Below are 25004 nucleotides of genomic sequence, written 5' to 3'. Positions count from 1 at the left end.
GTAGAGAAGAGATAACGCTGTAACGCTGCTTTATTCCTTCAGCGGGCTCCAATTTTATTTCATTTTTTAGCCCAGGTTTATATCACAGACATACTGAACAAGGGGAAAACTGTATCTGATGCATTTGAAATCAAGTATTTGGGGCTCCATCATAATTGTAGAATTAAGAAATCAACTGTAATTTAAATTGCGGTTATTGAGGAGGACAGAGGAATAGAACTTTATTTATCTTCTTTTTAATACTGATGAAGCATGTGTTTTGTAAATGAGTTTATCAAATCAGAAGCTTTGTTCTACAGTCTTTTATCTCAGAGTAATCCTGGTATGTGAGGTCTAAGCTCTTTCCTGTGGCTCCACTGCAATGCATCTCATTCAAGGCTTTAACCACAGCACTTTTCCTGTCAGCAGTGGCAACATAGGTTTGTTTTGGGGGGGAGGGAAGTGGAGAGGAACAACCAAAGATTCCAAACACTGAAGAGCTGTTGTACATGTATTTGTAGTCCATTGGGGCCTAACATTCCAGAAGCTGGTGCTGCATCTGCTGGATTCAAAGCTGTGGGAAGCAGGCATGTCCCAGATGTCTGAGTCTGTTGTGTCTCTGTGCAGATCTTTCCTGAGATGGGCCTGGAGGGAGGGGAGAGGAACGTGTTAGAAGCTTCAAATGCTTTTATGTTTTACTGCATAAATAGGCTAAGAAAAGAAGCTTGATACTAATACAGGGAGCCAGGTGAGCAAATAGAAGCCATCACTCACGTGAGCTTCACTGCAGAATCTCAGCCAACTTCTCCTCGTAGTACTGGAAGTTCTCTTGAATGTCCTCCCATGGCACGAAAGCTTTTGCTTCCTCTCCTTCTTCCTGTTCCACAAAGTTCTGCCAGACGTACTCAAAGTCTTGAGGCTTCATAATCCTCAGCTTGCAGCCAGCAGACTTCATCTTTTTCAGGGCAGCCTGCATTTCTGCCTCTTCCCACATGAAGAGGCGTCCTACCATGATGGTCAGGCGCAGGTTCTTGTTCTTCCTTAGGGTCTCACTTATCCGATCAGCGCAGGCCACGCAGGGGCTGGAGGAGACGTACCAGGTGATGTTGTAGCGGACGCTTGATTCACACTTGGGCAAAATGGTGTTAAAGAAAGCGATTTCTGCATGGGAGGCTGCGTGTTCATCTTCCAGGTAACCCCGCGAAGTCGTTGACTCTTTGCCTTGGGTCTCTAGGACGTAGCACAGGAAGGTTTTGTTCCTGCCTGAGCTGTATTCCACGTTCCTGAACTGGAACTTGAAAAATATGGCTGGGAGGCGTTCCCTGTGGAAAGCAGAGAGGGGAGAAACGGCTCAGAAAGCAGATAATAAAAGTTATTGGCATTGGCTTAATTGGCTACGAGGAAGAGATGGTTATTCTTCAAAATGCACTGAGATGGATGAGTCGAAGCAGCATCATGCATAGAACAGCAGCTACATGGGGAACGTCTGTTGGTGCTGTCAGTCACAGAGTACCCTAATTCTTTCTGCATGTCATCGATTTATAACAACGCATGTTTGGAGTGCCAGCCTGGCTCCAGAAGTTTTACTAGAAGTAGATTTTCTACTGCTTTCTAAGCTATATTATTAAACACGTTATTCAGTCCTGTTTAGACAAGGTCTACCCAAGCTGGGATTGAATAGCAAAGCCTGTCTGGGGCTTTCTGTGCTAGAGTTGTCTTAGCTGGAGTTGTGTTCATGAGGGATGGTCAGCAGGAGTGTGGATACAGGCTTTTGTTTTGGTTACTGAGCAAACAAATCATGCTGGCTTGGTACGGTTTGGTTTATGCTGCTCTGGGTTGCACTGAGAGCTTGCACTGATGTGCACAAGTTCTAAACTACCCAGAAAAGCTACAAATGACTCTTCAGATAATGTTTTAATGATGCTTTAATTCAGGATCTCTTTGAAAGTCCAGCTATGTTCAGTGCAATGAGCCACGTGTTGCCTTGTGTCAAAGTCAAGTTTGTGTGGGCACAAGTTGTTTTAAAGTAATGTCATGTGTTTAAATGTGTCACATCAGTCGCAGGTATTAGTCAATTCCTGATTCAACTCTCATGCCTGCAAGGTTGTGACATCAGGAATGAAATTAAGCACGTATGTGTTGGTGAGCAGTTTAAACAGCAGCGATCTGTTCCAGGGTGCATTGACTCACTGTTTAATCAGACCTTCTACACAGATCCCTGTGCTCATCATACTGGCATCCATCTGAGATTATCTGGGATGTTCACCTCAATCTGTCCTTCTAGCAGCATGGAATGTGCATTGGCTTAATGAATAGGTTTCCAATAAAGAATGTAAACAAAGCTAAGGGCTTTTTCCGCGTCTAAGTAATTGGCTGAGAGCTTGGAAAACTTGCTGATGGTGGATACGGAGGCAAGCAGTAAACTGTGTTTGCTGGTTAGCAAGAATCTCCTTAATCCCATGTAAATCAGGGAAGGGAGGGCACTTCAGCACAAGTGTGAATTGTAAACAGTCCTGAGGAGGCTCAGTTGTGTCCTTGCTGTGACTTCCCAGCTGCTGGGACTTGGGCAAGGTGTTTCTGGTCCCCTGAGTGACTGGGAAGTCCCACAGCAAGGGAGAGCACCCACGTGTGCCATAGGATTGCTTGCGTGCTTTGATGCTGTCTGCTGCTTTCTGTCCCCTTTGAGTTACAGCACACTTAGAAAAGCAGAATGCCAACAAAATGCACCAAGGAGTTAAGTTCCATTCCTGTATTTCTTATACCAGACCCTGTCTTGCTGTAGGTGCTAAATAAAGTCTTGTGTTGTCTTGCATATAACTGTAAATCTGTTAAAATACACAAATACCAGCTATTCTGATCACTAGGCTGATAGCTTTTCTGCTTGCTTTTCTTTTGCAAATAGAGAAGCCGTTTTCTCACCGTTTCCCTCTCTAATACTGGCATAACTTTGAGGACCTGTATGTGAGCTGTGTATATGGAGGGTTGGGGCTGGGGGGCCTTTGAGGTCTGAAGTTTTTGCTACTTTTTGCCCACTGTTCACAAATAAACGCTGGTCCTGTAATGATCAGCAGTAACAGAAACCAAGGGTTTATCACCTCCTGCTGGAAGGAGCCTCATTTACACTCTAGGTAATGTCTAAATAAATACATCCACTTAAATGTCATGAAAAACACACAGCAGGAGCTCCCAGGGCTGCACTGAGCCAAATATTGACACAAAACAAGGTGAGGGGAAGTTCATGTTCTTAAACAGTGACCAGTTTCCCAACGTGTTTTGGGTCTGCCAGGCTCTGCTATAAGCCTCAGCTTGAACACTTGGCTGCGTGTCATAAGATGCCCCTAATCCAAGGGCTAAAACTGGAATCCTTGAATAGTAGGCAATGTAATTGAATTTAAGTGCTTGCACAGTGGCGGTTGTTTTCTCATAACTCGCATATCTGGCTTTATTGGCTGAAAAATTGTAAGTAATTAGGAGTTGAGAGCAGTGATGAGAGCAGGTTGAGGCACAGCCCACAGTGATGGGGTCCTTAACAAAATGAGAGTCAAGATTGCTGGGTTTTTCTGTACATCTTTAAGGGTCCTCTGGGATTTCTGCTTCGCTTCCCCATTCTCGCCTTTAATACCCAGTATATCTGTCCTAAACTAATAATCAGGGGATGCCAGGTCATGAGCTATGTGGGAATTCTCCAGATAGCAATAACCAGTTTTCAAGCAGTGTCGTAATGAGCACAGTATAAACACCCACACTGACAGCTCCATGTTCCTCACCAAATAGCTGAGGACTTTCACTTCAGGGATTGCAACTCTTGTCTTGCTTGGTATCAGCATAGGGAAAGAAAACAGGCTGCTACCAGCTTCACATACACAGACAGCAGAGCACGGAGTTCAACTCGCTCCTACAAAAGCTTTGCCCAAGGTGAATCCACTCAGTGATTTTAAGGGCATGTGCATTTTAAGAAGAAAATAGTTTTTTTGTCATCTCTGTGCAGGGGTGTAACCCATGTGTGAGATGAAGCCTCATGCTTGGCTTTCAGAAGTGCCACCCAAATACACTTTGCAGCATCTCCCTTACTGGTGGCCACGTCTCAGGGAGCAGCCTTCCTGCTGGGGTTCTGCAGTCTGCTCTGAGGTTTGCATTGCAGCAGCTGGAACAAATCACGGGTCTGGTTTGTGCACTGGGGACACTGCCTTGGTGACTTCAGAGGGAAGAACTACGTAGGGCATCCTTATGCTAGAGCAACGAGAGTTTTGAAGTGCTTAGAGAGAGCAGGTTACACTTTGTGTAGCTGCTGTCAGTGATGTCTGATGAGTTCAGCTTCCTAGCAGATCTGTTCTATCTCCTCTTTCGAGGGCCAGATTCCCTACAACAGAAGGAGCTGTGTGCTGGCATGAAAACCACCTCTTGTTTTGGTGCCCATCCATGAAGGGCTTCTCTGAGTGCCCGATTCCAGATGTGAGCGTGGAGCCCTTGGGAGCTCTGTCCCTTAGGTATGTAAAGCAAATCAGCCATAGCAGGGCTATTCTTCCTGATACACGGGCAGAGAAACGTTCAGACGAGCCATTGATTACACCAAGAAATCCATACTCAGTGTTCATCAAGGGCCCGTGCCTTGCATTGGGCAGCGATCCCAGTGCACTCAGCAGGGCTCCATGCAGTGCAAAAGAACTGCTGAATTCTACAGAAACAGCCCTGCTTGCATAAAAACAGCTGGATTTGGCTGCCTGCCTGCCCGGGGTGAATCTGTCTGCTCCAAAACACGCTGAAACTTAACAAAGGCCCGTGGTCACAAAAGCCATGCTTAAACCCTTTAAGAACACCAAGAATTGCACTGACTTAAGATACTGCCTTTAATTCCCCACCATCAGAGCTGGAGATGCCCATGTCAGCCTCCTGCACCTGCTGTACATTGAACCCCCTTACCCTGTCACGATTTCAAACGGCGGCAGATCTTCCCTTTTCACCTTCTTCTTCTTTTTCCCCTCGCCCTCCTCCGCGTTGTCAGGTTCTCCATTCTGGGTGTTGCTGGGCTCCTCCTGCTTTTCTGCCATCTTCTCTGCTATAAGGACAGTCGGTTACAGCCACTGGGAAAAAGCGATTTCAGAAAGCTCGGGGAGAGCAGGGGGAGGGAAAAAACAGAGCTGGGAGTTCCTGAGCTACGGGCAGTTGTCGGGGGCTAAATATGGAACAAAGCGGTGATAGAGGCTGGATGGGGTTGGGTGTCCCGGCCTCTCAGCTTTCCTTCCCCAGCTCTTGCTACGTCTTTTTAACGATCCCCCGCGCTCCTTTTTTAATTGAAAATGAAGTGACGGGTTCGTGGTGGGCGGGTTAAGCAAGGGGTGGAAAATCCTGGAAGCCTAAGTGTCTATTTATCCATGTCTATGACAGGTCGCTGGCAAGGTGCAATGCTGGCAGGTTCTCCATTTACCTTCCATTTGCCAGTTTATTATTTTGCTGACCTTGAAGGACCACCGCTTTGGCTCGGAGGGGAGAGGAACAGCCCCATTTGGTTTGCTGGAGAATCCCCACTGTGGTGGGTTCGGCCTTGCCAGAACTTTATCCCCGATGTTCTGAAGTCAGGCTGATAACTCACAGCGGGTATTTCAGGTGCAGGACGATTCCATCCACATGCACTGAGCACATCATTCTCTATTTTTTCTATTCTTTGACTGAATACTTAAAAAATACTTCTCCCACCAGCAGTGCCAACATTGCTGGATAAGAGTGCAGGCTTTGAAAGAGATCCTTCTTTTGTTTCTTTCCCTTTTGCTTCTGCAGGGGATGCAGATGTTGGGTGGCTGCTCAGGAGCAGTCAGGCAGACGAGATGTGATGACAGACGGTGTGTGCAGGCCTGGAGGTGAGGCAGCACTTAGTGGGACCGCTGTGAGCTGCGTGCCAAGGGCAGAGTGCTTGGAGCATTCAGGTAAAGTGCTTATTGTGATTGCACTGAACTGCTGTGGGTGTGGAATCTGTCCTTCATAGAAGGAAGGAGACGGACTATAAAGATTTTATTGACACAAGCTCAGGGTGTTTGCTTTGCTCAGCAGTACATCAGGCAGATCTCAAAGAGGCTGCGGTGCCTTGGAAGGATACTCAGGGTTCACCTGGGCTTCACATGAACCCTAAGAAGGAGTTTGTATGTTCGGTTTGGGGCATTTTCTCTTCAAAAAATGCAGGACAATGTGGAAATTTTCTCACAGTTTAAGCACTTCAAGTTTGTATCAGTCCCACGTGAGCCAAACCTGATGAAATCCCAAGCATGCCTTTCTCTTCTGGCTGATATTTGCAGCCCCCTGCTAGCTTGGCTGTCTGCTCTGTGAGAATCACACCTTTTGTAGTTCTTCATTAATAGCATCACTGAAATGTGCTCTGGGGACAGGACACACTGCCCACCCCTTCACTCTGTTTGCTAGTGATGAGAAGGTTGTTTATGTGACGGCTGGCATAGCTGGCATGGAGAGTATTGTGACAACAGCACAGCGAAGGGTTTGAGACCTTCCAAGACATCCTATCCGTGGAACATCCATTTTCCTGCTGCAAAACTATTTATTTTTAAGCTGAAAATACTTTCCTTTGGGGCAGGTGTGGGGTTTTTCCTCCCGCCTGTAACTGCGCTCAGATTCCAGCTCCCCTGTCCAGTTACTCTCACCTCTGACATTTTGGGAGTGTTTTTGGGGATGGGGATCCTCTCTTAATGAGTGACAGCTCGTCTCTGTCTTCCCCCTGTATGTTAAACTCACCCTTCTTCACTCTGACCCGCTTTCCTTTTATTTTTGGAAGCTCTTGACTGTTAAGGTCCCATCTTTCCTGCAGCCTTAGCTTTCACTGGCCCCTCTGCAGAGTTCAGGGCTGATCTCCTATCTAATCTCTGGAATGTAGCACCGAGACTCTACTTCTGTGCAGCCCTTCCCCAGCTGCTTCACAGCTCCATCTAGGGCAGTGCACTAAATAGTCACGATCCACCCCCCTGCAGTGCCCGCCTGTGCCAAAAATATAAAGGGACACCACCGAGTTGCTGTGGAGCTGACATTTTGCATTAGAGCCTTAGGAATGAAAGCTTTGATCGGCTGTGTTCAGTTGTTTTGATATGACCCTGATTCCCCTGTAGTGTGTGGACAGGAGCATCCGTGCGTGGGGCTGATGGCTGGAGCCAGTGATGGAGTTCTTTCCCCACTAGATAATACAGCTATGGGGAAACCTCCCATGGAAGGACTCAGCCCTGCACCGCAGGCTTTGCTCATGTCTTAGTTATTAAGATCTGATTGAGGCTCCCTCCCAATGCACAGCACTTTTCCCACTGATTTTGGAGACAATCTGATGGGGTTTTGCTTTTTGTTTTTTTCCTTTCTTATCTTGAATGAGTATCTGACAAAGAGAGTGTTGTAATCCCTTGACCTGGCTCCATGGCAGGTTATCTGCTTGTCCTCTAATTGCAGCCCGAGCTGCTTTACTGCAGTTAAAATGGCTGCTCTGTGCTGATCACAAAAGGGCCAGTGGAAGAGACCTGGCAGTGGAAGGTCCTTGCCAGGAAAAGGAGGTTTTTATTGCATTCCTGGGCTGGAGGAACATTTTCGGGTAGATGGAAGAGTGAAATAAGACCCTTGCAGTGTGAGTCATGGCTGAGATGTGCTCTCTATTCCGAAGGGACAGCTGGTGGCAGTAACAAAACATCTCCCTAGATACATTGTCTGGCAGCCATCCCCCTCCTGCTTTTTCCGGCTGTAACTACCGTTACGTGATAAATAAATAAACACTCACTGACAGTGATGTGTAGAGGCAGCTTTCCATCCTGCAGCCCCTGGAGGCCCTCACCTGTCCCTTTCATTGCACTGCAGGACTCAACTGCCAAGTTTTAAGGGAAGGGGTCGGAAAACACGGGCTTCAGCTGCTGCAGAATCCCACCAGGTCAATGTGAGCAGTGCCCACATCCCCCCTGGGCAGGACATCAGTTTGCTGCGAAAAGAGCAATAACTCAGCTGCAATGAGCCACAGTGAAAGCAAAGAGATGCTCTCACCTCCTTACCTTCCTTTACTTCACAGCTGAACCCTGGACATCCCTGCCCCACGATCCCCAGCACACACACCCCCATTACTGCTCTGCCAGCAGGTGCTGCTGGCCGTCCAATTAACCCAAAGTCCAGCTGGCATTAATGCTGACTCCAGGTTGTGCTGCTGGGTGCGGTTTCCCTGGGAGCAGCCCCAGCTGTGGGTGCTCAGAGCCCTGGAGCTGATGCTCTGCTCCACCCAGCGCTAACGAGGGGGCTGTGCTAATGAGGGGCTGCTGGCCTGTCATCAGCTCAATGAAGTTTACACACAGCAGCAAATTCTCTCTAGTGTTTCACTCTCTATTTTAACGTAGCTCCAGACACCAGCGAGTCTATTTGAGTTCTTTACTGCTGAAGGCAGAGTGTTTTCTGGAGCAGACAGTAAATTATGGAATGAGACAAGGGTTGGGAAAGGGGCTGGATGGAAAGGTGCAGAAAGATGTTATTTATGGACAAATATTGTGTATCCAGCAGGCTGAGGATGTGCATGTCGGGCTAAGATCAAGTGTGCAGTCAGTTTCGTATTGAATATGTCTTTATGGACAGACTGGCCGAAGCCTGGAGACAGGGATCATCCCTGGACATGGAGATCTGAGAGGTGCCTCTCCTCTAAATGCCATGACCCTGTGAAAGCTGTCATGAATGCATGGCCTTTGTCTGAGTCACTGCTTGAGCCACGTATACCACGACATGTCCTGCTGTGTGTTATGAACATTCCTTGACTCTGGGGTGGGATATGGTATCCATTCCATAGGCTAATTTAAGGGGGCTGGACAAGCACCTTCCATACCCACTAAGGTGATATGGATCCAGCCTGCCAGCTGCCTTTGTTTGTTTTGGCTCTAGTGGAATTCCTCCATGCTCCTTGCAGATGGCCTGGGGAAAAAAAGCCCCTCAGTGTCTGGCAGGGAGGAGGGACCTGAGCAAACCCATGTGCCACCTCCCGTGAAATCCCCAGTTAGAGGCAAATTTCACAAGTTTTGGCTAATCCAGGTTCCAAGTCACGGCTGGGATTTCTTTCTGCGTTCTCTTTCCTCTTCCCTTTGATTTGACTGAGACCCAGAGGTCCCAGTTGATTTCTAGCAATTAAATGTGTTACACATTAGGAGCATTTGCTGGGTTTGCAAGAGACTGCAAGCATCAGAGGAGCTGCTGGTGCGTGTGTAGGTGGACTGGAAGGGAGAACTGAAATAAAGACAAGAAGTCAGCAAGTCACACAGCTGTGCAAATGGGGAAGGCAAATATGAAAAGTTCAGAAAAGTCTATATTTAATTCAAGGTTTTGCTTTTCCTTAACAGGACAAAAAATAAATAGGAAGAAGGGAAAAGAGGAGTGATTGTAAAGAATGTTCAGGTGGGTGTCCAGGTATCCCATTTAAAATGTTATTAAACACTGCAGTTCTGTACCAAATGAAGAGTCATTTACCAACTTAGGTGTGATTTCAGTCATATTCTTCCCCTTTTAGAAGCTCAGAGCCGGGAGGATTTGCCTTATTCCTCCTGGCTGCACTAGATGGCTCTGCTCCGCTCTGCTCCTCGTGGCTGTGCTGTGCTAACAAGGAGAGGATAGGCATCCTGGTGTGCAGATGCCCTAAATCATCCCTAACTCCACTGAATTGAATCTGCAGCCCAGATATTACTTTCTTTCTGGAGAGAAATAATTTATGCCCTCCTGTCCTTTGCCATGTGGCTTTCTGGAGGATGCAGTGCTGTAAATGAGATGAGTGGTAACACACAGTTATATCAAACCCTGAAATACATAGTTGGCTTTGTGATTCTTTCTTTCTTTAATTGGCTTATGATCTTTCTGCTGCTGCTTGCAGTGTTCAGTGCTTTGTAGTCCTACTTTTGCTTACAATCACATCTACTCAATGGCCTGCTCTAATGCACAGCCTATGGACTCCAGAAGGGATCCTTTGAGTTTCTCAGATCCCTTTTGCAAACCTAATACCAAACCAGTGTGACAAGAACAACTTGCATTTATTTATTCTCCATTTTATTGCAAGCAAATACAATTTATTTTACATTCCCAGACCTTTGCAAATAAACCCACACACCTTAATCTACAGCCAGCTGACAGAAAGAAGATTCCCAACCACTTTTCCCCCCATAAATTAAATTGAGGCCCCCAAACCTCAGCAATGGTGGAAAGAAAGTTCCGGAAGATGCAGGATTGCTCTCCAGGAGCACACAGGTGTCTGGTGGAAACCTCTCCTTCATACAACCATGATGAAGGTGGGAGGAGGTGTGTTCTGCCTATCCGAAAGTAAATCCCCCGAATTATTAGATCCTGGTGTAGTTTAGTTTCACACAATCCCTTCATTTCGGTCCTGCTCTTATTCGCTCTTCCCTGTCTTTTGCTCAGGGTTGTCCTTCCAGATGCGGATGGTGAGGCAGGTTGCCATGGCCAGCCAGCCCAGGTAGGGCACCATCAGCAGCGCTGCCACCTTGTTGATGCGGTACCAGGAGCACACGGTGCCGATGGCCAGGCTGTCTAAGCACAGGATGTCAATCAGCGCCTGCAGAGCAGAGAGAAGAAGGTTAGTTCTGTTCTTCCTCTTGGGAAAGTGCAGCAAGACTCCAAACCCTCCTGCTAAAAGTCATCATAGGATGGCTTGGGTTGGAAGGGACCTCAGGGACCACGGATCTCACATTGTGTTGTGTTGTACTGCTTGATAAGAGCAGCTACTCAACCCACCCCAGAGATGCTGCTTTGCTGCTTACTTGTGCAGGGTGTGACTCTCAGAAGGGCTTATCTGTCACCCTGAGTCCTTAACGGGGAGATGCACCAGCTGGGCTATTGACTTTTGAATCTCCCGCCCTGCTGTGGTGGGACTGGCTATCAGAGGAGCAGGGTGAGGAGTGGAAGGGGCTGATACCATTGCCTAGAGCCAGGTGCAGCATTAATTATATCAGAGCAAAAGCTCCCTTTGCAGTTGCACTGTGCTAGGTAGAAACACTCCAAACAAGCCCCAAACACACAGCAGGGACCCCAGGATGCATTACCATCTTCAGGTTACGTGCACCGAAGAAGAAGGGAGGCCAAGCCCAGTTCAAGGCCAGCTGAGCCCCATAGAGGCCAAGCGGGATGATGGCTTTGCTGCTGCAGCCACCCAGGTCATTCCATATCAGGTAGGAGGCGTAGCTGTGGAGAGGGAAACTCGTTAGTGCTGGGCTGTCCCACAGTGCATAAATCCATAGTGTAGTGGAAGGTTGTCCTGTAGCAGAGGTTTGCATGGCTGCTGTATGTGCACAGCTGCTGCTCCTGTGCCCCTCATCAGTGCTCTCATCTCCCACCCCTGTGGCTCACAGCATTTCCCCATGGCAGCAGTTGTTATTAGTGTCCCATCACAGTGCCAGAAGCTGCCCCTGCCCATGGGGTGGATGTGCTGTGCAGAACTCACCCCATGCCGGTGTACAGGACAGTCCAAGCCACAGGGAACATCCTGCGTGGTGGGCACCATGACGGCTTCTTCAGCTTCTCGTACCAAACTGGAGTTTCCTTCCTGTTGATGAACCAGCCGAGGAACCCCCCGACGTGAGGCAGGACAGTGAAACCCACGGTGTAAGCCCACATCCTCCCCTGGTGCCGTGAAGTGGAGCTTTGCCTGTAGCAGCTTAAAAACACACATCGGTCATCAGTTTGGACATCGGTTCTTCTTGCTTTGATCTCGCCTGTGCAGGATTCTGACTCACAATTAACACTTTGCTATTGCCCGTGCTGAGGGTTATTGCTGCCATCATTACACTACAGAGCTTTCCTCTTTAGAAGCTTCCATAGGGTTTGAGCCATAAAGCCTTACCGTCTCTCACTGCCCGTCTCCGCCGTGCAAAGAAGGGTCTGACATCCGAGGGCACCGTCTGCCTGCGCTGCTGCTCCAGTGCAAGGAGGGGAACGGCTGCTGAGTTTTGCCCAAATAGCTGAGAAAAGGGGTGTGTGCGCATCGCTGGGTGGGTCCGATTACACAGAGCCCACACTGGGGCCCTGCATGCATGGCCTGGCCCCGGGGCTGGCACTGCAGTGATGCTCGGGGTGGTGTGTGGGGCAGAGCAGAGTGCCTGTACCAAAGCATAAAGTGTGTTGTGCAAATGAGCTGCTTGAGGGGTGTGGGTGAGGATCAGGGCTGTAATAGCAGGAAGTTTTGGGGGGTGTTGCAGGGATATGAGCTGCACCGATGTATTCCAACAGGGGATCTCAGTGCTCGGGCAGGAGGAGCTGCTGTGTCTGCAGGGATCCTCTGCCTTTGCCATCGCTGGGTGCTGCTGCACAGCTCGCTGGTCACCCTCGGGCTGAAAGTCACCGGGAAGGACTTGGATCTGAAATAAAGATGTGAGATGAGCGTGTTGAGTGGAAAAGAAGAAAGCTGGAAATCAATTTCCATTAGTAAGCTGTCTGCGAGGGATGGGGAATTAAACACTAATTTACTTCAGTTATGGGTCATTACCTGAATCCCATGGCCAGGGGCAGGATCGCTGCTGTAACAGAACCACTGAGAGCTGCTCTTCTATTGGGCTCCAAAGGGGGAAGGGAGGAGAAAGGAACAAAAACCCACAAAAATGACATGGTGGGGGGTGGATTTTCAGCCACCATAAATCAACACGGTGCTACCGGGGCAGTGTTTGCATTCCAGAGTCATTGCCACTCTGAAATAACGGATGCAACACGCGTTCATCGGGCTGCGGTCTGCTGCACATCCTGACAGGCTGCTGCTGCTTGTGAGTGAGTGGGAGCTCCTGCCATGATGCAAGAGCCCAGTGCTGGAGTGAATCAGCTGCTGGTGGATGGTTTCAGATCATAGAATCACAGAATGGCCTGGGTTGAAAAGGACCACAAGGATCACCTGGTCTTGCTATGTGCAGGGTCACCAACCAGCAGCCCAGAGCCACATCCAGCCTGGCCCTGAATGCCTGCAGGGATGGGGCACCCACAGCCTCCTTGGACAACCTGATGCAGCCTGGGCACCCACAGAGCCCAGCACAGATGTGCACAGTGCTGCAGGAGGAACAAGCCTGGCCATGAATGGGGCAGCCTCCCTTGGGCACAGTTGTGTTTCTCCTTCCTTACCCAGATTTATGTCCCAGTAATTCCACTTTGAGTCACATTTCCTCGTCCTGTTTTAGTGTAAAATTACCTCTTAGTAAGATCATTGCTGTATTACATCTCGCTATGCTCCTGTGTATCAAAGTAATGCTATTATTGGATTTTAGATCACTGTTGTATCACTGCAATATGTTTTCATGAGAGAGGGGACGGAGAGAGCTGAGTTACACAACCACGTTTGTTTTCCTCTTCTTAGCAACCTTCGCACGTTGTCCCGAGAGGTTTCCATTCTATGCAAGATTAATTGCCCAAATATAAAAGCCCCGTTAACCTGAATATATTATCGAAAAGCAGCATATTTCAATCTGCCCTAGTTTTGAAAATAGAGATGCCAGGTCAGCTCCTGGCATAAATCTGCAGCGCTCCAGCAGGTTGGCAGAGCTCCTGATTTACACCAGCAATAAAGCTGGGCTGCTGTGTCTGTTGTACTGAGCTGCTGAGGGGACAGGGAGGGACATTGGTGACAATTGCCACACTCCGAACAGCTCAGAGCTGCTGCCTTTGGCACTGCAGAATAAAACATGGGGGTTGGAACGTGGTGATGCTCGAGGTCCCTTCCTTCCAACCCCAGCCATTCTCTGTGTTGCTCTGCACATTGAAATGGTGTCCTATTAAATGTGGTGCTGGTAATGATGCTCATTCCCTGGCTCTCCGTGGTGGGGGGCTCAGCACTGCTCACCCATCAGCAACGTTGAACTGCGGGACGGGGCTGCTCCGCAGCGATAACCCGGGGCAGCGGCTCTGCCTTATCAGCCCGCAGAAGGAGCACCTGGCAGCCAAAGGAGCAAACACAGCTCGGCTCCCCCCACCCGCTTTACGAGGAGCTTAACACAGGGACAGGCTCAGAACTGCAGGCAATTAAGCCATGCAGATTAACAAATTATCGCGCTCGAGCTGAGCCTCGTTAATTAACCACGTGGCACCAATGCGACACGCAGCATTCCGCCTTCACCTCCCATGAGCTGCCATTGCTTGGCACAGCATTGAAACCACCCCAGTGCGAGGGGTTGGGACGGGCTGCGGACCCCCAGGGCTCAGCCCCAAGGATAAGGCTGCAGAATGACAGAGTAGAAACACCAACCTGGTGCTGAGCTGTGTGGGGGCATTAATCAGCCTGTGGGGTTTTTATTGTCAGTGTTTATGTACGAAGAGGAAAAGCAACAGCTGCCCGGAATTTTCAGCTGAAGCCATTTTCCATCCTGATTTATTAATCCGAGGCTTCCACATGACCTGGGAAGATGCGCTGCCTCTAAATCTGCATTTATTGGCTTTATTTCTTGTCTTTTTTTCACTGAAGGCCAGGATCCAACTGGCGGAGCTGCTGCATCCCAGAATCTCCTGTGTTAACAGAAGTGCCATTTCCAGCCAGAAAACTTCAGCAACTGCTGCTTCTGGATCCAAACGCTCTGGCTGAGCATTATGGACCCGTCCAAATGCATCCAAAGGGCGCTTTGAGAAGACTGTTGTTGGGAGAACAACTGCTTTATCCTCTTTATTTCTTCAGCCTTTCATGGAAATAAAGTGAAAGGGTGGAAGAACGCCGAGATCCAAAGGGACTCGCAGCAAAGAGAGATACAGGCTCCAGCATGTAAAGAAAGAGAAATCAAAGCATTTGGAAGATGGGAGGCTGAGCATCTCATGCAGATCTGTGCAAGGGAACCTGTAATGCACCCAGCAATATCTCGAGCAAAGAAGGGCACCAGAAGGAGTCTGCGCTGTGTGTACCATTTTATTTTCAAATATATATATATATTACATCACTTTAAAACAGAATATTTGTGAAAGGAAAGGATCTTGTGGTAAAAGCAAACCCGCCGTGTCCCACGCAGCCCCTGTGTCTGCAGGCAGCCCCTTCCCCACCTCCCTGCAGCCCCTGCCTGCAGTGCAAGGTGTGCTTCGTGGCTCCATCCTGTGCCCTGCTGTGCTGGGATGGAGCAGGGCTTTCTGCAGGGAAAGGAGCTGGAGAGCAGAGGGACGCACCGTGCTGACATCCCGAGGCAGCTCCCCCTTGAAATGCCCTGAGAAATGAAATAAATGGCTACAAATGGAAATTTCCCTTTGTTCAGCACCGAGGTTAAAAACTCCCTTCTCAGTTCTGGTATCACAGACTGCGTCAAGGCTCGGTCATCTACCACAGAGCTGAGGAGTCTCCTTTATTTAACGTCCCCTGGCCTTACATCTGAATTGGGTTCAGAAGGCGAAGCACCTCAGGAAGATGAGAACAACGTAGGGCTGTTTGTATGAGCACAGTGCTCCCTTACAGCTGCCAGAGTGTGTTGGAAAGTAGTGAACAAGGTAAGGAGCAGCCAATGTACTGCTTTCATCTCTGCAACAAATCCAGCTGAGAGCAGCAGGGCACGCAGATAACGGGGTCCGGTAAGAGAAGAGGAAAAGAGCAATGAGTTGCTCAGCGCGGCAGAGAAGCTCCATCTGGTGGTGTTCTGACCCAGAAATGAAGGTGGGGATGGGGACCTGCAGGCTGCCTGTGCTCCCACCAGGCAGGGAACCTCAAGCTCTGCTCGATGCAGTGGAGCAGTGAGACGGTGGCAGATGAAGCTGCGTGGTTAAATGCAAAGAAGTGCACTTGCAAAGGGGACAAATGGACTACAGAGCATCTGCACGTCTGCAAAGCCTGGGCACAGCACGACACAGACACTCAGCACCTCAGTGTTACAGGGAAAGCAACCAAGGCAGGGAGATAAAGAGGAATATAGCAGATATTTTAATGTCCTTCCAGGGAGTGCAGCTCAGGGGCAGGGATACTGCATGCATGGGGACAGAGCGATGAGCACGGGAAGACCCTGATACAGAAAGAGGCTGAAAAGTTTCATTAAAACACAGGAACCTGAGGAACATCAGTGGTATAAAATTATGGCCGGTCCTGCAAGGCTGCCGGGTGTCCTCTGTGCTGGGGCAGAGCAGTCCCAAGACACTGAGGATGAATCTGGAGACAAGGGTACGAATAGATGCGGGGAGCTGATAGTGGAAGGTTTTATGAACAGGACAGACAGGCATCCATTAGGAAATGCCTCTGCTGGGGGAGCAGGAGGGCAGCCCAGGGCCCAGCATTCACCCCTTGGCTCCCACAGAGGATGCTCAGGGCTGTGCTGCTGCTGTCTGTAAGGGGGCTGCCCCACAGGGATCCCCCAGCAGCAGGAGGAGCCCCAGCGCAGCCCCATTGCTCATCCCCTGCCCTGAAGGCTCCTGGCTGCCCCAACTGCTGAGCTGCCCTGGGAGCCTGTGATGCTGGAACGGGGTGGGTTTGGCTCAGAGAAGCCATCACAGTTTCAAACCTTAAAGAGTCGCCTGGTGTAAAAGGAACAGAGCTAAGGCAGGCAGTCTGTGCTGGGATGCTCACCCTGTTCTGCAGAAGTCAGGAAGATCTGAGATGGGGGAGCGATGCCGGCTGCCCTCCCCCTCCTAAAGCTCATCTTCAAGCACCGGCCATGAATGGAACAAGGTCAGGCCACTCGCCAAAGCAGCCATGCATGCACAGGGCTGCGTGCCATGCCCAGCTCAAACATCCCCTGGGCTCTCTGCACCTCCAGCCCAGCTCCTACAGGATGTGATGCTGCAACCCCAGTGCCTCCTACTGGCAGTGCGGGACACCCACTGGGGCAGCATGCAAGTGTGCTGGGCAGAAGCAGCCAGCAGGATGGGAGGAGGGCAGGCTGCCTGCACCCACTGCAGCTTCTTAGTGTTTGGAAAACCACTGGTGCTCCCCAGCCCTGCTGGCACACAGCTCTGGGGCTCACAGCGGGGCTGGGGAGTGGGCAACCTGTGCCAGCCCTGGGGAGCTGCAGTGTGGGGTGGGCACGGGCAGCCTGCTGGTGCCAGGCGTGTTCCCGCTGACTGTCAGTGTGGTTCTTAAAGGGAAGGGATGCTTGTTATGAAGAAAGAGAAGGCTCAAGTACTCGGGCTCAGGAGAAGGGGGAAGACAAAGCAAACCCCACACTTCCTAATGCTGGCTCACCCCTCCAGTGACTTACAGACAGCACAACTGAGGCTGGAACCTCTCTTCAAATGCAGGCACAGAGTGGGATGGAGCCCACCCCAGGAGTGCCTTAAGAACAGCACAGAGCAGACACAACACGCACACGTAGGTGCACCCCCATAGCAATGTGTTGGGTCCTGCAGAGCAGCCCATTCTGCTGCCCCACTGCTGTGTGCCATGAGGTCACAGCGCTGCTCTGCCCTCAGCAGCACAGCGAGGCACATCAGACAGCAGAGCAGAGCCCTCCCCTCCCTCTGTAGCTCCCGGTGGCATCTCCTGGGCGGCACAGGCCCCATGTCCTGCAGTGGGAGGCTGACGGGTCCACGCTGCTCTCTCTCTCAGAGGTCCCTTGAATGCCCCTGGGCTGGGAGGTGTCACCACGGAACAGAGGTTTGAGAGAGAGCTCGGCGGGACCCCCACCTCCACCCCACGGCGGTCAGGGCCTGAAGAAGCGTCGTACCACTAAATGCCCCACCATCACCAGGGCCACCACCGCCAGCATGTACTTCATGTAAACATTGTCCAGATCGAGTGCAGCCACCTGATGGGAAACAGAGGGAGCAGAGCGCGTTAGAAGTGCCTGCGCCCTGCTGGGACCACGCTCTGCTCTGCTCCCATCTCCTGCTGGATCCCACCGACCCCCTCCTGCCCATTCCCCCCAGGCACGGTGCCCTCAGCTCACCCATCCTCCCTGCTGGGCGATCCACCGCGCGATGCGGTTGCACAGCATGAATTCGGTGACGTAGCGGGCGATGCGGCGCAGGAAGCCCGTGATGCCGTGCTGGTAGACGTAGATGGCCATGCAGTAACCGAAGTCCAGCAGTGCGATCACCCGGCCCCAGTTAATGCCGCTATCAAACAAGCTGAAACGAAGCCAATGTTGGGTTAGAAACACTCCTTGGGAGAGGACGCCCTGCTTGGCTCCATCCCTGTGCTGCCTGGGGCTCTCAGTTCTCATGGGCTGCAGGGCAGAGCTGGCAATGCTGTGCTGCTCGAGGAGCATCCCAGCAGCACAGGGGAGGCGGTGCTTTTGTGGCTATGTAATGCTGCTACATGTGCAGCCAGGATCAGGATTGCAACCCATGTGCACACAGCATCCCTTGCTTGGTGCAGCCATACCCAGAGGCAAGAATGTTTATATAGACCTGGGGCAGAGGTGTGTTAGAGCAGGATTTTCCCTTTTCCTGCACAGACAGATCCCTCCATGAGTGACTGATCTTGCCTTCAGCGATGCTCCCAAGGGATGGGGGCTCCACAATACACTCTGCCTATTGCTCCTGCTCCCAGTGTCAGCTGCTGTGCACAAACCGCATCACTGCGTGCAGGTCTGACACTGATTTGGGAGTTCCTGTTTTCCAGCAAGGTTAGCAAGAAGGAAAAGAAAAGAAATATAAAAGAAGAAAAGTAAGAGGAGGCTCCAGCCCTGCGTTGTAACCTGGTGCTGTCATGGCTGTCCCTGCAGGGCTGCACTGGTCACAGAGGGAAAGGGAGTTTGGAGCCTGGGATGGAGCAGGAGGACACAGGGAGCACCAAGGGACAGAGGTTAATTTACCTGCTTGCGGCGCGTTAACCGCCTCAGGGTGGCAAAGCGGTGCCAACAGCTCAGCATGGCTTCCCAGGGAGAGGGGAGCAGGAAAAGGACAGAAGAGAGGCAGTTAGACAACACACACCGAGCGGAGGGGTGCAGGGACGGGGCTGCACCAGGTCCAGGGACCCCTCCAGGGGTCTTAGAGAGCCAGGTGGCCCTGAGGGCAAAATGCAGGGAGAGGGGCGAGAGCTGAGCCCCTCAAAGCACAACTGGAGCTTCTGTGGGCACCTCGACAGGGCAGCGTGATGCCATCAGGGCTGCAGAGCAAACCAGCCCAGGGCACAGACCGAGGCCGTGACTTGTGCAATAAGGGCAAAACATCATCTGGGTGTTTGCCTCCAGTCTTCTCACTGCTGCTGGGACATCCACCTGGCCACACTTCCCAACCCAAAGTTTCTGCCCCCAGAGAGCTCAAGCAAGGGCTGCCAAGGGGACAGTGTGAAGAAAGTGCAATAGGAACAAGAGCAGACAGGCAGAGAACACAGGAACCGTAACGGTGAGCTCAGTCAGAGCTCAGGGTGGGGATGTGGATGACGGATGCAGCCCATGTGTTGTGGGGCCAGCTGCTCCGGGCTGCCATGAAGGTTTTAATTCCTGCTGCCTCACCTGGAGGCGATGGTGGTGAAGTACTGGTAGGCGTTCTCCTTGGTGGGCTGCAAGGACTTCAGCATACAGCGGAACTCCGCGTCGTACCGCTTGTTGATGTCGTCCCCGATGATGGCCAGGCGCCTGCCCACCTGGCTGCTGGTGCTGCCGAGGGAAGGTGGGCTGTCATGGGCACTGACTGCTGAGCAGCCGGGCTCAGGTCGGGGCTGGGGATGCAGATTTTACCTGCCCAGCTCCTGCTGGATCTCCATGATCTCCGGGTCCATGGGCACCTCCACCCCTCCCTCCTCTCTCTCCTGCTGGTAGCGGTAGAAGCTGTAGCTCCGGAACACCTCCTCAGTCTGCTGGGCCACCTGGTCCTCTGAGAGATGCAAGAGGGACAGAAATCAAGAGGCAGCTTGGCTGCTGCCTTCCACAGGTTGGAAAGGAGCCACGTAGGCTTTTCCAGCCTACATTTGTGCTGTGTACCTAAATCTCTCTTTGTGTGCACCCCCTCCCATTCAGCCTGCACTTCAGATGCCCAAGGACAGGTGACAAGAGCGCCCACATGCACCACTACTTCCAACTCATGCAGTTCTATGTTTTACAATCCTATGGGTCTATGAGATGCAGTAGGTGAAGGGCAATGTTGAGCAGTGGTGGCTGCTTTCAGACTGGGTTTGTTTGGCCATAAACAAATCCCACCTCACAGAGCAGCGCAGCACAGAGTGGTGAGCAGAAAACGAAACCGAATGAGTCACAGTTTCATGAGAGGCCGAGCAAACAGCCTGCAGGAGCAAAGAGGAAATAAGCAAACCCAAAAATCCCTGCTCTAACTACCCCGGGCACTATTTTTAGTGGTGCAAGGACACCTTGGATACATGAACACAGCAAGAGGTGCGGCTGTTTGCACAGATATTGGTACCCCAACCTGGAAACATCAGCTGGCCCCGAGGGGAGAGGACAGCTCTTCATCTATTAGTGCTGGAGATGGGCACTGCAGGTTGGCAAACCCAGATGGCTTCAGCTGCTCTATGGGATCTGAAGCAGCCAGGACCCTCCTTCCCCCTCTCCATTTGCAGTAACACCCCCTGAGCGCAGCAGCCCATCGGCTCCAGCCTGATCCCACCGCAGGTCCTGGCAGCCCCGTATTGGGCAGCAGGCAGTACAGGAAGCACAGCTCAGAGCAGTGTGGTTAGAGTTCAGGGCCCGATCCTCTCACTGGTTTTCACAACAGCATCTCATTGGCCTCAAACAGGAAATCAGCATACGTAAACAGCTCCGCTCATTTATTTGTTTTTATGCCTCATAGACTTTGGTAAGGGAAGGACGGCTTTCTCTCCTGCACTGTGCTCATGGGGGATCCAGCTCTAATGATGGAGATGGCCATGACAGGGTACAAACAGCCCCATCGGGCAATAAAGTGGCCCTGAGCCGGGTCTGAGCTCAGGTACATAAACAGGGGAGGGCTTCTAACCTCTGCTATTGACAGAGCCATGGTGACTCACACCTATTTACAGGTCCACCTGCAGAACAGGTTAAGAAATCACCCATGTCTGAAAGCGCTCTGTGCAGTGGCATTTTATCACCAGGGGACCAAACCAGCTGAGGTTTGTGCCCAGTCCCTTTCAGCCTGGCTCCCAGTTTCACCCACTGGTGGGCAGCATGAGTTCCCAGCACAGCTCAGCTCAGCACAGCCTGGTTCCCAGCACAGCCTGGTTCCCAGCAGCTCCCCATGCTGTTTGCTCTGCGATCCCCCCCGGCTGCTCACTGCACTCATCCATGACATCCAGCATCTCCCACCTGCGTGTGAGCTCAGCGTTCCATCCCGCAGAGCTTTATAAGCCTTACAAAAAGCCCTGGAGGTGCAGAGCACCGCCTTCCACATAGAAACACGTGCCAAAAAGAGCCCCAGCGTGCTCCCCCCCCCGAACATCACGTCACCCTTTTTACCTGAGTTGATCTCCCGTGATGACCTGCGCCCATTGCTGCCCTGCCGTCTGTGGGCCCTGGGTGGGTCCCCCTCGTTCCCTTCCATTGCAGAGATGCTGTGGGACCTGCAGGGGCAGAGGCAGGACGTGAGGGGGGCACAGCAGCAGCAGGATGAAGGCACAGCCCAGCACAGAGGGCAGCAGCTCTGCAGGGCACCCAGAGCTCAGCAGCAGAGCTCTGCCCCTCCATAGCAAAACCACCCCATGGCTGCAGCTCTTTGCAGGCAGCTCTGCCTTTCCACAGCTCCTACAAGAAACCAGGTCTCTCCCTTCCTACATCCAGAGGCTCCAACTCCCCATTTAATTCTGCCTTCCAAGCTGAGAAAATCCAGCTGAGTGCTCAGCTCCATCACCCCGCAGACACCCTGCAGCCACATGTACCTGTGCTGAGGGCTCTGCAAAGCTCATCTGCTGCTCTGCTGCCCGCTGCTCGCCCTGACGTCAGCCCAGCTTTCTGCAGGGAAGGAAGTGGGGCCACCTGCCTTAAGTCAGGGCTGGATCCCTGCGGCTGCTGCCTTTTGTTCTGCATGCCAGTACATGTTCTCAGGGCAGAGCGGGTGGGTTTTCTGCTTTGCATCAGCTGGAAATTCCCAGAGACCCATTGACACCCAGCTTAAAATGCAGCCCTGGCAAAACTTAAGTGCTGGTTACAGGCAAACGACCACCTATGGTGAGGTCAGAGGGGCAACACACAGTCCAGGCTGACACATAAAGATTATGCAGAAGGAAAACAAAAACAACAACAAATTGTGATCATAAACAAGAGCACAAAGTGCATCCAAAGTGGGGATGGGGGCCTGGCAATGCAAACTGGCCCAGCACTGCATTCAGGGACTCTGAGCCCCGCTGACACACAGATGGAGGGGCTGTTTTTTCCTCCACGCCAACAGGGACAGGATTTCCCTTTTCCTCCCCAACCTCAAACATCCCCATCCAAGGCAAAGCTCAGAGGATCAGCACTGGGGTCTGTGGGGCCACCCCTCTCCTGCTGCTCCCTGCTCAGGGAATGGCAGGGTTAGGGTTAGTGTTAGGGTTAGGGTTAGGGTTAGGGTTAGGGTTAGGGTTAGGATTAGGGTTAGGGCAGTGTAGGGAATTCCCCAACATGGAATTTCTGGGGCTGCTCTGATGGCTCAACCTGCAGCAGGTCTGGTGAGCATGCGAGCAGCTGACTCATGTGATTCCTCAACTTGCTGTCTGCCAAACCCTTAGGAAGCAAATGTGGCGAGCTGCAATGGGGCCATCATTAAGAGGAACTTTCATTTTCAGTTTCCTTCTCAAGACAGGTCCTTGCAGCACTTTCCTCTCTCGCACCATGGGGCTCTGTGGATCTTTTGCACGTATCCAGGACCTCTGGCTGCACCCCCAGGCACTGCACACAGTGCAACCCATCCCCAAAGGGTTAAAAGACACAGCCAGCACCTATGCTGTGGATTTAGCAATCCTTCTGCCATGGCACGGGAATCTTATCTTTATTAACAAGCACATAGCAGGCAAAGAATCAGCCTTCCTGCAGGCTTCCCTCATAAAAAAGACCTTTGCCTCAACTGTTTCTCATTTTACCCTCGTCCCCTTTGCTTAAAGCTCTCTGACACACATCCTGTGCCCCCATGACATACTCATCACTCAACTTCTCCCAGCTCTTCTTTCCAAAGGACAATTCCTGTGCTCCAGGAAGATGCTGGGAAGGGCCCGGTGATGGGGTGGGGGGGATCTGTGCCCCCCGCCTCAGGGTTCGGCCCTCGAGCCCCCATCGCCGCCGCCCCCCCGACGTCCCGGCACTGCGGGCAGGAAGCGCGCAGCCCCACGTGCGATGCCCGCACGGAGGTCACGGCCCGGAGCGGGGACAGACGTGGGGACGGACGGACGGACGGACGGACATCGCTCAGCCCAGCTCTGCCCTTCTGCCATCGGGCCGCCCCCAACCTCACAGTGCGGGGATGCCGGGGGGGGAGGAGGGAAGGGGAGGGGGCTGGGGGCTGTCACCGCTGCGGCCTCACGAGGGAAGGGGAAAAAACAGACAACAACGACCCCCAACAAACCTGGAGGAAATATCACGGAACGGGGCGATATTTGCTCCGCGGGGCAAAACAGCGCGGAGCGATACCCCCCACCCCCAGCCTCGGCCCGGCTCTCGCTGCAGCGCTCTGTGCGCTGTAACCGATGACCATCAGCCCCCCCCGATCCCGCTGTACCCCCGGACCCCCCGTACCTCCCCCGGCTCACGGAGCGCCGGCACCGCCCGGCCCGGCCCTGCGGGGCGGCAAAGCGCATCACCTCGGGGTGGGGGGCACCGGGGGGGTCCCCGCTACTCACCGCGTCCCGGCGGGGACCAGGTGGGGCGGGGGGTGCCCCAGGGAGCTACTGCATCCCCCCGGGGAGCTGCTCCATCCCCGCCGCCTCCCTTCCTGCCTTCTCCCGGCGCGGCGCGGGGGAAGGAAGCGAGCAGGGCCGGGGAGGAGGAGGGAAAAGAAGGGAGGAAAAAAAAAATAGAAACCCAACCCCAGACCATAGATGTAGAACGGAGCCGGGCGGGGCTCAGCTCCCTCTAGAGGCGCCTTGCACGACCCGAGCGTGGGAAAGGGGCTGCGGGGCTGCGAGTAGCGGCTCGAGAGCGTGGGATGCTCGGGGGGTGTCCGAGGGATCGAGGTGCTCCGGGATGAACCACAGCCGGGTACACGATGCGATGCTGAGCCTGGATGGGCGAGGGGACAGAAACGCACCTCTAAGACCCAGTTCTGCCTGTCCCCGACGGCCGCCCTGCGTCTTTATGGGGCGTCCTGGGCTGCTCCGGTCTGGGAAGGATGCGGCTTTTGAGTGGGGTTGGTCCGCTCTGCCAGGCTGCTGCGTGGGCAAAGTGCCCTCGTGGAGCCATTAGACCGTTTCCATACGGGAACATCCCCAGGTAAAGAAGGGCTGGTGGCGGCGGTGATTCACACCAAGTGATTGAGGAGATCCGAAATCCACCTCGATGGGGGAAAAACCCGTTGGCTGGAGGAGGAGAGGGTGTGATTCATGCTGGAGAATGAGATATAGTGCAGCAGGGCTGGAAATGGCTGGGCACCAAACTGCCCCCGCTGCCCTCCATGAATGACACTGCCAGCGCCAGAGAAGAAGTTTGGGGCCAGTATGAACGCTTGGCTGGTTGTGATCAATTAATCTGTCTGCCCCGTGCCCTGGGACAGCCTGCCCTGCGGGATGCTCAGGGAGCTGAGCTGGAAGGTTTGTTGAATCCCAGATGTGTCTGGCCAGGCCTCTGCTTCACAATGACTGCAAAGGGCTCAGCCCCGGATCCAGGGGTGCCCTGGGCACCAGAGAAGGGCTGTGGAGGGCAAAGCAGTGGATGCCTGCAGTGATGGAGGGGCAGGGGGCAGGACAGATCCTTTGTGTCCACAGCAAAGAGGCGGCTGAGCTCAGGTTGTGGGATGCAGGAGCTGCCATGTGTCTGCCAACGGCTGCTGGAGGGTGTTCAAGAGAGGGCAGATACTGGGGAGAGGAGGGGAACTGGCTTGAAAGCCCCAGGAAAGCTCCCATCAGAGCCACGTCCTGCTGTCCCACAGACAGGCTGGACAAGGTGAGATGGGCAGTTGTGTTTGCTGCAGTTTGCTGCCATCGTTGTCATGGATGTGTGGCACCATGATGGCAAACACAGCTGCTGCTTTCAAAGCCTTTCACCCCGCTGCTGCCTGCAGGAGTGTTGCAGCTTTCTGGTGTTGGCCACGGAGAT

At 52.4% G+C, this 25004-nt stretch overlaps 3 protein-coding genes and 1 long non-coding RNA gene across 8 annotated transcripts; 1 reads left to right on the top strand and 3 right to left on the bottom strand.

Moving 5' to 3' along the window:
• Positions 1 to 12: 12 nt before the first annotated feature.
• APOBEC2 (apolipoprotein B mRNA editing enzyme catalytic subunit 2) lies at positions 13 to 5245 on the bottom strand. The gene is made up of 3 exons (XM_015885266.2): positions 4900 to 5245; positions 754 to 1301; positions 13 to 624 (listed from the first exon to the last, which is right to left on the bottom strand). The coding sequence occupies exons 1-2, from the start codon at positions 5025 to 5027 to the stop codon at positions 761 to 763; spliced, it is 669 nt and encodes a 222-aa protein (XP_015740752.1). The 5' UTR covers positions 5028 to 5245; the 3' UTR covers positions 13 to 624; positions 754 to 760.
• On the top strand, positions 1300 to 16431 carry LOC107324873. 5 transcript variants are annotated; one of them, XR_001559580.2, is made up of 6 exons: positions 1300 to 4466; positions 5755 to 5900; positions 9321 to 9375; positions 10387 to 10561; positions 11037 to 12405; positions 14420 to 16431. It is a non-coding gene; the product is annotated as an uncharacterized LOC107324873 (long non-coding RNA). The 5 variants fall into 5 exon arrangements; XR_004309649.1 differs by lacking the exon at positions 14420 to 16431 and having other exon boundaries at positions 11037 to 11153; positions 11443 to 12451; XR_004309650.1 differs by lacking the exon at positions 14420 to 16431 and having other exon boundaries at positions 11037 to 11586; positions 12211 to 12451.
• On the bottom strand, positions 10001 to 11929 carry TSPO2 (translocator protein 2). Its single transcript, XM_015885271.1, has 4 exons — positions 11825 to 11929; positions 11426 to 11638; positions 11028 to 11166; positions 10001 to 10540 (listed from the first exon to the last, which is right to left on the bottom strand). Exons 2-4 carry the CDS (start codon positions 11596 to 11598, stop codon positions 10358 to 10360), a joined length of 495 nt encoding a protein of 164 aa, XP_015740757.1. The 5' UTR covers positions 11599 to 11638; positions 11825 to 11929; the 3' UTR covers positions 10001 to 10357.
• BAK1 (BCL2 antagonist/killer 1) lies at positions 14839 to 23755 on the bottom strand. The gene is made up of 6 exons (XM_015885267.2): positions 23594 to 23755; positions 21243 to 21346; positions 19536 to 19671; positions 19311 to 19454; positions 17799 to 17979; positions 14839 to 17657 (listed from the first exon to the last, which is right to left on the bottom strand). Exons 2-6 carry the CDS (start codon positions 21325 to 21327, stop codon positions 17553 to 17555), a joined length of 651 nt encoding a protein of 216 aa, XP_015740753.1. The 5' UTR covers positions 21328 to 21346; positions 23594 to 23755; the 3' UTR covers positions 14839 to 17552.
• Positions 23756 to 25004: the final 1249 nt, after the last annotated feature.

This window comes from Coturnix japonica, chromosome 26 (genome assembly GCF_001577835.2).
Source record: "Coturnix japonica isolate 7356 chromosome 26, Coturnix japonica 2.1, whole genome shotgun sequence".
NCBI lineage: Eukaryota > Metazoa > Chordata > Aves > Galliformes > Phasianidae > Coturnix > Coturnix japonica.
This window is presented reverse-complemented; position numbering and strand designations above follow the sequence as displayed.

Coding starts and splice junctions, on each gene's coding strand:
- APOBEC2 (XM_015885266.2), bottom strand. CDS start 5,027: ATGGCAGAAAAGCAGGAGGAGCCCAGCAACACCCAGAATGGAGAACCT. Junction 1,302..4,899: donor CCGTTTGAAATCGTGACAGG/GTAAGGGGGTTC, acceptor TGCTTTCCACAG/GGAACGCCTCCCAGCCATAT.
- TSPO2 (XM_015885271.1), bottom strand. CDS start 11,598: ATGTGGGCTTACACCGTGGGTTTCACTGTCCTGCCTCACGTCGGGGGG. Junction 11,167..11,425: donor GTCCTGTACACCGGCATGGG/GTGAGTTCTGCA, acceptor CCCTCTCCACAG/CTACGCCTCCTACCTGATAT. Junction 10,541..11,027: donor GTGCACGTAACCTGAAGATG/GTAATGCATCCT, acceptor TCTGCTCTGCAG/GCGCTGATTGACATCCTGTG.
- BAK1 (XM_015885267.2), bottom strand. CDS start 21,327: ATGGAAGGGAACGAGGGGGACCCACCCAGGGCCCACAGACGGCAGGGC. Junction 19,672..21,242: donor ATCACGGGAGATCAACTCAG/GTAAAAAGGGTG, acceptor TGCATCTCTCAG/AGGACCAGGTGGCCCAGCAG. Junction 17,980..19,310: donor TTCACCACCATCGCCTCCAG/GTGAGGCAGCAG, acceptor GCTTCGTTTCAG/CTTGTTTGATAGCGGCATTA.